The 10,131-nt window shown below is 36.0% G+C and overlaps 1 protein-coding gene across 1 annotated transcript in view; it reads right to left on the bottom strand.

Moving 5' to 3' along the window:
• Nucleotides 1-3,592: 3,592 nt before the first annotated feature.
• The window catches only part of LOC146168180 (uncharacterized), a 63,408-nt gene continuing 56,869 nt past the window's right edge, over nt 3,593-10,131 (bottom strand). The window contains exon 13 of the mRNA XM_083388965.1: nt 3,593-4,252. Coding sequence (XP_083245091.1) covers nt 4,012-4,252 — 241 coding nt within the window. The 3' untranslated portion in view covers nt 3,593-4,011. The remainder of the gene's footprint in view (nt 4,253-10,131) is intronic.

Raw genomic sequence — 10,131 nt, 5'->3', positions numbered from 1 at the left:
TTAAAACGTCAAAATTAGACTTAAAACGTTTGGTGAAAGAAAAAAATATATATATTTATATATATATATATTTAAAGATGCATGGTTAGTGGACTTGAACAGTGCTTGTCAACCTTTTTCGGAGTGGTACACACTTTCAACGTTTACCACCGATATATAAATTATTGTCCGGCGGACAAACTCTCTTATTTATTATGTAGATTGTTAGAGATATTATGCCGTTACGGTCTTTGCTTTGTAAAAACACGCAACAGTTATCTACAAATAATTGTTGTTATTTAGTAAGAAACCTCATTGTCTCATAAAAATGCATTTTTTTAACTGGACCGTCCAACTTCAAGAGATTGAGAACTTAAAATAAATTTACTTGCAGTCAGCAAAGGGCAACAAAGCACAAAGCTTTGAAAACAATGCACAGATAAAGGAGGCATTCAGTGTAGTATATACATGAAAAAAAATCTCCAATATGTTATCCTAATTTTCCTTGAGGAAAATTGAATCATCGTTTGAGCGAATTTCATCAATGAAGCAGCAACAAATATCTCACTGAGAAGTGGCAAACCTAATAATTAACGTTTAATTTTATTTTTCGATTTTTCCTTTTTTATGCGAAATACCGGTTTAACGCTAAATTAAGAAGAAATGTAATTTAGCAATATATATCTGAACAATTTCATCATTTTTTTTGTGTGTGTGTATGTGGGGGGGGGGGGGGGGGTACGAAGAATACTGTGACATAAAAAGGCGTACAAGCAGCAAAAAAGATGGGATCCCCTGATGTAGATATTTTGTTAAACTCTAAAGCAGTGTTTCCCAACCTTTTTTGCACTAGTGCCCCCTTGGGCTAAATATTATTTCATATCGACCCCCTCATCTTGCTTTGCAGTAAAGTATTATATTAATCGTTGTCTAACATCATATTGTTTTCACTTTCGTTTCGATAAGCTGTCAGTCATATTTTAGGTTGTCTAACATACATTCACTATGGGAATTTATAGATACATTATTTCTCCAGGTTATTTCATTACCAGGAAAAAATCAACTTTCTGCACCAAGACTTTAAATCAGGGGTTGGCATCCTTTTCTAGTCGCGGGCCAAAACCAAACTCAGAAAGGTCTCTGCAGTCCGCACAAATTTTTTAATTAAGAATTGTGCTATTTAAATGTTAAGACAACTGTTAATCAGACGGCCTCGAATTTTTTTCATCATTACTACTAATAAAAAGTGTAATAAAGCCGTGTCTAATAAGGGACAATAAAGCCACTTTGAGAAAACGCGATAACCTTAATAGAATTTGAAGTCGTGGCGCAGCAGCTGGCGAGCGAAGCGAGCGCGATTTTTTTGGGGTATACCGGCATTTCTTTTAAATTTCCTGCTAGGTTTTATTACATTGCCGAAAAAAAACAAAAATTGTTAAGAAATATAATATTTTTGAATACGTTTTCCGTTTGTCCGCTACGCACTTCACTGACAGCCTTCCACGGCGCAACGGTAAAAAAGCGCTGATCTAGTTTAAAGCAGGGAGTCGTTTGATTTTTCCGGTTCAGGTTCGGTTCGGGTTCAAGGATTTTTTCGGAATCCGGTTCAGTTCCGGTTTCGGTTCGGAGTAATTTAAAAGTTCCGGTTCAGCTCCGGTTCAACCTTCGTTATTTTAAAACCGGTTCATAAAGTTCCGGTTCAGATACAATATAATTTGCGTTAAATCTCAAAATGTGGGTCGATAAATGTAGAGAATAATCTTTGAACTGTAAGTCATTTAATCTCAGTTACGCGACTTATTAAAAAAACAGCAACTCAATATTGAAATATCTAAAAAATAAAAAAACGAGGGTGCCACCTATCCCGAGGGGGTGGAGCGTGTACTGCTACAATATTTATGAACTGAAATCGGGTCAATTTTTTCCGAACCGTAACCAAACCTTTTTATTTATTGTAAGATTTGAGGGCGAATATTTTAAAGAACCTTAACCAAACCCGAACCTGTAAACAATAACTCCAGCATATGACGTTACAACTTGTATTTTACGGAGTCAAGTTATAACACGTTCAAAATTTTATGAAAACTATAAATCTTGATTAAATAAAACATTGATTTTTTTGATTTTTTGGATATTTTAATAATAAGTTGCTATTTTTTAATACGTCACGTAACTTAGATTAAATGACTTAAATACAATTCAAAGATTATTCTCTACATTTTTTGACACACATTGTTTAGATTTAACGTAACTTATATTGTATTCGAACCGAAACTTTATGAACCGGTTTTAAAATAACGATGGTCGAACCGGAGCTGAACTGGAACTTTTGAATTGCTCGAAACCAGAACTGAACCGCGTTCCGAAAACAATCCTTAAAACCGAACCGAACCTGAACCGGAAAAGTCAAACGGTTTGACCCGCTGGTTAAAATTATATTTATAATTTACAATAATAATTTTTTCATGGATTTGCCAAGAAACGTAAGGTTGACAAGAATGTCATGAATTCAAGAAGTATTTTTTTACTCAAGTCGACAATGCAGGGTAAGGCAGTAGCCTACTTAATCCGGCCCGCCAAGTATTTTCCCATATCTAACCCGCCGACCGGAGAAGTTGCCCGCCCACGGTCTTATGATAAAACTTCATTATGTCAGCAACGGACAGAAAAGGAAATAAAAACTGAAATTTCTAGCCTTTTGAAGGAAATGTTTTCATTTCCCACTATTTCAAATAGAATTTTAAAATTTGATTACCTGGGATTAAAATGTTACAAAGACCAAAAGTTAATCAATTATTTCAATGGGATGCAGCTGCTGTTTAATCTTTAGGCAGGACATATATTTGCATACTTGTTAATCAAACTAATCATATTGCTGTTACAAAATATACAGCAGTAATGTTTAACACACCAAAAATGTTTGCAAATGTGGCCTTAATCTTATGACTTTTAGCTAATAGTGTAATGCTTAGTAAATTTTGTTTATTAGTGAGTTGTCTCTGCGCCGAACATGGATGTGCAGAACGGTTTTAGACGTCCTGAATTTCTGACAGGGCATCAAAACGCCCTGGAATTTGACCTCTGCCAGCGACAGACTGGGCAAACATCTTGCCACACACATCTCACAAAATTTCTCTTTTATTATTATTAGATGATACATTTGTAACGGCTGAACAGGCATGTGTTTTCTGCGAGTTGTGAGTGAATTGTATGGCAAAACTGTTGGGCATGTTGAGCGGTAGTTACAGAAAGGGACTCCAGCCATAAGACCGAGATAAGAACAACACCAACGTAAGAATAAAAAACACAATTCGGAATAAGTCCTAAATCTGTCGGAAAAAGACCTAATAGGTCAGAACCAGGCCTAAACAACACTTTAACTAACCCCAAACCCAACCCCTAAGTAGGAGTCCCCTATTGATTTCTTCCTAACACAAAATTCCTGGATATGTCTCTGGCACACGAGGAAGACCTGTAAAACTGGTACTATGCTGCGTTCTAGGCGTTGTTTGTGCACTACTTTTCTTTTGTAGCAGGTCGCAATCGAAGATCATGTATGTTCTATGACTATGTCATAGTGACATTCCTTGACAAAATAACAGGGCAGCGAAAATCTGTCAGAAATTGATAAATTTTATTGCAAAACGTAATTTAGTGAAAACCACGAATACATGGAATCCAATGAAAAATGAAAAAGACTTACACATATTTCAAGAAAATATAGCGACAAACAATATCGCGTTACACTCATAGTTTCAGTTTTTAGAATTCTAACTAAAAGGTTTAGAAAAACCTCTATTTTAGGTTTCAACCGGATTTTCATAAACCACAATTTAAATTAAAAAATTGGTTTTATGACTAAACAAATGCAAATTTTTAAACTACATAATAAATATACATTCCAATATATACAGGAGATTACATTTGATGGCATCCCTTTCAAACAATCACGCCAAAAGCACGGTTTGCATGAAAACTTATTTATTAGCCTATTCATCACCCTTTCGGTAAAAATATAATGGGTGGTGTAATCTAGTTTAGGCACACGTTACATAAGCCCCAAGCAAAAGTGGGTAAATGAAACATTCTATTAAATCCTAGTTGAATTTTGCCGCTAATTGGAGTAGAAAATTCTATGTATCCTTGTTTGTTGATTTTCTTGCTATTTTTCCTTTGTATGACGTACAGTATCTTTTTGTTATTTAATTCCACGTGCAACATCACGCTATGGTGGTGTACAAAAACATTCTTGTATGTTTTTTTCTCTGGTTTCCTGCGTAGAAGAATATTTGTTGCTAAATATATAAACTTAATTTAATGATCCTTTTATACTTATATGGACCTGTACAAAAGTGATAAAGCTTCAAGTACCTAATATTGAATATGTTATATAGAACACAACACTATAGAAACGAGTAGTTTTGACTTTTTAAACAATCGAATTTAGAAAAACTACAAATCAAGCTTTTTAGAAAATTGTTGTGAACGATCAAAAAGCTAGTAAAATAATCAGAGTCTATATATGAGATGTCGGTAACCTAAGGCCTTCCGAGCTGATTGAGGCCTGTCTTCAAAAATTATCCGGTCTGCCACCTCTTAAAACCGCGTACGAGGCTGAAAATTCAAAGATGTTTTGCGCTATGCACGAGTTTTATTATTTATACACCATCTAGCCTGTTTGCGTTTCGTGAAAGGATTTCAGCTAAAGGCGTCGTTGCATACTATAGAAAAAACTATGGAAGTTTTGCCAACTTATATCTGAATGCACTTTAAAGAATGTCCGTATTTACGTTATAACCACGCGAAAGTAACCGTTTATGTGCATCATAGCGACTTCTTTATCCCAAAGAAGAATTGTGCAACGTGCGCCTATGTCGTAAAAAGTGATAATTTAAGGATAACTTTAAAAATGTTTTAGAACAGTATTATTTTGCGTATGTTAAATTGTTTAAGTGGAGGAAAAAATGCAAAAAAACGATGACGTCACTGTTATTTTACGGTTTTTGTATCCCAATTTAAGGCCCTTAAATAAAACCCTACAAATATATCTCAACATTTGAAGTAAAAATAATCCATTTTAAAACAATTAGGCTATTCTTGTCATAACGTACGCCCTCAAAAATATATCCCTAAACAACACCGACCGTATATATCCATTTTACTTTTTTTACCACCTACACACACAAAAAGAAAGTAGGCTAATCCCCAGCAACCCCACCAAATATCCCATTGGGGTATAGTCTACGTCAAAAAGAATTGTTTTACTCCCCTTAAAAGATTAAAAGCAAGAAATGCTAGCAGTGACGTGGGGTGGTAGAGAGGGTTGCCAGAGGATCGGCGAAATGCGCAGCAAATTGAAGAATTAGGCAAAATTAAATATTTGACGGCAACAAAAACAACAGCAGCAGCAGCTGCACTTTATCCTGAAGCGCTCGTGTTTTGTCACAATGGGCCCAGAGTGGATTGGTTCGCATCTCACCAAAGCTGTAGGAAGGCGCTTTAGCATTGAATGTTTTTCGCAAGGGAAAATATCCAAAGAAAAAAGGCGGCTGCGGCTTGTACGTACAAGGGTCAGCATGCACTGCTAAAAACGTATCTCCACAGCGCACAGGGTTGCCAGTTTGGATTTTTTAAAGCTAAATTTTAAAATTTACTTTTTTTAAACCTCTTGGGATTTTTTATTTGAAAAACAAAATCCAAATGAAATTTGGCTTTTTTGGGCTTTTTTTTTATTTATCTGGCAACCCTGACAGCGCAAACGCTTTTAAAACATACTACATCGACGGTTCACCAAAACAATCGCTTCACCGGCGACAAAATTCTGGTACAAAGTTTCGATTTTGGAAATAAGCAATGTTCAGGTTTCTAGCCAGGGCAATGTTCAGGTTTCTAGCCAGGAATAAAATTTATTCCGCCTAACTACATATTGCGCATTTCAACACTGAGCAGTATATCGATAAAATCCCGAACAAATATGCGTATTTTTCTACTTTTATGCAAGAAGGAACAAAACAGATTTTATTTATTGTTTTTTAAAGAAGAAAGTAAACTTATAATTTGAAGAAAAAATAATTCGCAAAACCACGGTTGATATCGCATTAAATATTGCACTCGCCAGTCGGTTGTTGTAAAAAATTGCTTGTCGGGCGAGTGAAATTACACTCGCCAAAAATTTCGGTAAGGTATTGGTAATTGACATGGCTTTGCGTTAAAGCATAGTTCGGCAACTTTTACCTAGTCGTCGGCCAAAAAGCCCAACTCATAAAGGTCTCAACGGGCCGTAATAAATTTAACCTAAGAATTTTATTGTTCAAACGTGTAATTTGTAAATATTGCATTATAACTAATGTTAATCAGGGGCGGACCTGATATTTTTTTGAAATGTTAAGGGGTCTATTCAGGATCACAATAAAAAGGTGTATAGAAACACTTTAGGAAACGCGATAAATGCATTTGTTGGTCTACCTCTAGCCAATGGTGTAATTATATTAAGGATGTTGAAAACTCTCAATGACATTTCTATATTTGAACGACACAAAAATTGGTGCAAAGCGCAATAAAACGCATTTTCAGATACACTAAGTTGGCCAAAGTTGTAGTGTTTACAGGGTATGTGAGGCCTTTGGGCTGAAGAGGGTTTTTTAAGAGGGTTTCCAAAACGGAAAGACATTCTACAACATGCATCAAATTCGCGCAAAGCGCGAAAATATGTAGCATTAAGAGCCTCCTGTCCAGTTGTAAAATAGGTGGCGCGGGCCGCAGGTTGTCGACCTCTGGTTTTGGGTTGTTTAGAATAGATCTTATTGGCAGTTTAGGTTTTATTCCGACGGATTTAAATCTTATTCCGACCTACACCTTAATCCAACAATTAGGTATTACTTCTACTGGCCTTATTCCGAACTGCGTTTTATCCTAGAGTCCAGCCTTCGGTTACGCAAGGCCTCCATCAGCTTTGCGTCGGTCTATAGGTATAAATAGATGCGTCAATTTTTTATAACGCTTTGTAAGCCCCTCGTGGCACCGTTGCAAAAATGTAAGACTGTCTATTTTTCATCTCCTTTTGCCCTTGGCGCTTGCGTCTTTTTAAGTGATTTCAATGGCTTTTACTATTAATTTTATTTCATCTGATAAAGCCCAGTAGTTCAAAAGTCCGGTACTGTTATAAAAAAAACAGTTCGTTGACTAACATAGCCATCTGATTTTTAGAACTTTTAAGTTGATCAATGGGGGGTCCGTGAACTGATATTAGGGGGTCCATGAAGGCCTAATTAAAGAACTAGTGTATACTTAAAGTAATTAATTTTTAAAAGAAAACACTTTAATTCAAAATTAAACGGTTTTGCACTGAATGTATAGTTAGACTCCATTTAACTTTCACATTTTTCGGACCGAAATAACGAGTCCTGAAGTCTATTTGTATTGTGACGTCAATTTATTACGTCATTTTGGAGCATTTCTTGTCTACCGGTGTCCATGCACAGCAAAAAAGAATTTTAGGGGTCCGCGGTAAAAAAAGTTTAAGAACCCCGGTGCTAGGGATATTATTGCGGATTTGTTTTGTTTTGATGGTTAATGTGTCATTGGTCGCAATACCATGAGGCTTATAAATAAATCTCCTTAAGCTAGTGTTTTTGTAAGTTTTATTTTGTTTTCCCCTCTCAATCTTTACAACTAAACGAAACCTTACCTGTAAAAAAATGTTTTGGCATGGTATTCCATTTTGGAATTTGGCGCCTTTTGCAAATTATCTAAATCGAAAATGTCTTACGATTAAAGCGTAAAAAATGATCACTATAAACGTCAAACTATTTTTAAACTGGTTAATTATATGGTATAAATACGAAACCATACAACTAGTTAACAGAGATAATATAAAAAGACGACTAGACAGATAAACCGTATATATACCTCCGGTAACTGAAAAAAGTAATATACGCAAAAAGATAACTCAACCATCTCCTACTGTTCCGTCTGTTCCACCCATTGCGTGACTGAAATAGAGTGGATATACATCAACTTCCTTGTAGGGATGTCATATAAATTAATGTTTCGCAATGTGTGTGTTGTGCATCACAACGTTGGTTCGCCTGACATAACTTTTCTTTGTCGTATTTTCCGAGCAATAAATCAAAAATACTAAAATACTCTGGGAAAAATAGACGACAAAGTTGGAAACACAAAATACAAATTATTAAGACTAAAAACGTTGTAGCGCTAGGCTTTATATACCTTGCATTACAGTTTTTAGCTCATAGTTCGTTATATTCAACCAAAAAATATTCAAATAAACCAGGGCAATTATTTTTAGCCACGGGCTGCATGAGAAACCTAAAATGTTGTGGCGGGCCGGGTCAAAAATGAATCTGAAATACACGCAAATTGACGTCATACTCTGACGGTATAAAACAAATAAGCTAACGAACTTATTATTACGTTTGGAGTTGTGCATAAATGTGCAATTTAAGTCGAATTTAGAAATCGCGCGAAGCTCGAAAAAATTCGGACTATGTTTGTTTTAAAATTCAAACTTTAATTTGGGACGTGAAAGCATGGAGCACAGATAAAAAATGTACATTGCTTGATATATTGGCGTTTATCAAGTTGTGGCGCGTTGACCCAAAAGTTAAGATTAAAATACGAAAATCTTCGTATAAAAAAATTGCTTTTTAAAGCTTTAAGTTATCGGTTGTATGGTCGACGGAATAGTTTCGACGCGCAAAAATATATAAATATTAGGGTAAGTTTGTTAAACTTTCGCTGGAGAGAGTGCCACTGTGCAAAGGAGGCTATTTGTCTGTAAAGTTGTCGCGTGTAAGATACGAGAAAGACAAAAGAGATTCGCGCGAAGCGCGAAACACAAATTCCGTTTTAGTATTCAAAACAGGCTAAAAATCGATTTTGGCAAGGTCATGACTAGATCGGTCCCTGATAAAAGTGTGATACAACCAAACATGTAGAAACTCACCCCTTGTTTTCGATTAGCCTACAGTATATGTATTTTAAGGGAAATAAGCCGCGGGCCGGATGAAACTGCTTGGCGGGACGGATCCGGCCCGCGGGCCGTATGTTGCCCAGGTCTGGAATAAACAACCAACATGAAAATTTTGATTAAAAACTGTAACTTCGAAAAAAATTAAAAACCATAAATCTGTTTAAAACCTTCAGAATGAAGAATGGAAATTGTTGAATTTGGTTAATACCACAAACAAAAATTACATTTCGAGACAACATGTTTAACTGAGCATGTTTAGCATGACCACAGATCATTGTGTAAAATGACATTGATTTTTTTTTGCACCTCTAATTGGGGGACAAAACTACAATAGTGTGACGTAATCGTTTTAGTTCTTCACAGCTATTTACTCCTACCTAGCGACAGAAAAACTCCAATATAGAATGCGGTCTTATCGCTTGCTGTATTCAGCTCGCGAAGCGACTAGCGGCTGCATCTGGTGCGCTTTATTGTCCCGCGCGTGCAAGTGGTTCGTCTTAGCATAACTGGGCGTATTGTGCGACTCGCCATTTAGAAAAAGGCTTCTCTTAATATAAAAACGTATTTGTTCTTACAAAAAAACATGTTTTACCGCCGCAAAGTTAAATGCGAAATCTGGAGGCAGTGTACACCTCTCTGTTTTTTTACATGATTCCGATTCTGGTGGTTTTTTCAACGATTTCAGCGTTGGTGGAAACTCATTTACTGTGCAATACATAGAAAGAAATAGATAGACGTGGAACCTTTTGGTGTGTGCATGAGCAGTGTATTCCAAGTCTTCAAACTTAGTGATGGTGAGATCAGGTGTCAATCCTAGTGTCCCTACAAAGCTTGTCGTAGCCTTTATGGTTGCTAAAAATTGTTTGGTGACAACTCTATTTTTATATCCAAAAAACACATACAATGAGGAAAGCTCCCAAACTGAGCCATCTTCGATTTTTCACTGGAACAGCTGGAAGCCTTAATTGCCTTGCAGTATGCAAGAGGGGTTTACGGTGAAGGCCATTCTGTTAACTTTTTATTGGAGTGAAAAGTAAGGACCTCCAATTGAAAACTATGGTACCACTTGCTGAAGATGTCGATGAGTAGGGATGTTCAAAGTAGAATACCAAGGTATTCTAGAATAATAGGTTTCGAATCTACAATAACGAATCCAGAAT

This window comes from Ascidiella aspersa, chromosome 1 (genome assembly GCF_963924565.1).
Source record: "Ascidiella aspersa chromosome 1, kaAscAspe10.2, whole genome shotgun sequence".
NCBI classification, from domain to species: domain Eukaryota; kingdom Metazoa; phylum Chordata; class Ascidiacea; order Phlebobranchia; family Ascidiidae; genus Ascidiella; species Ascidiella aspersa.
The sequence above is the reverse complement of the archived record's forward strand: the minus strand, read 5'-3'. Positions and strand labels throughout refer to the sequence as shown.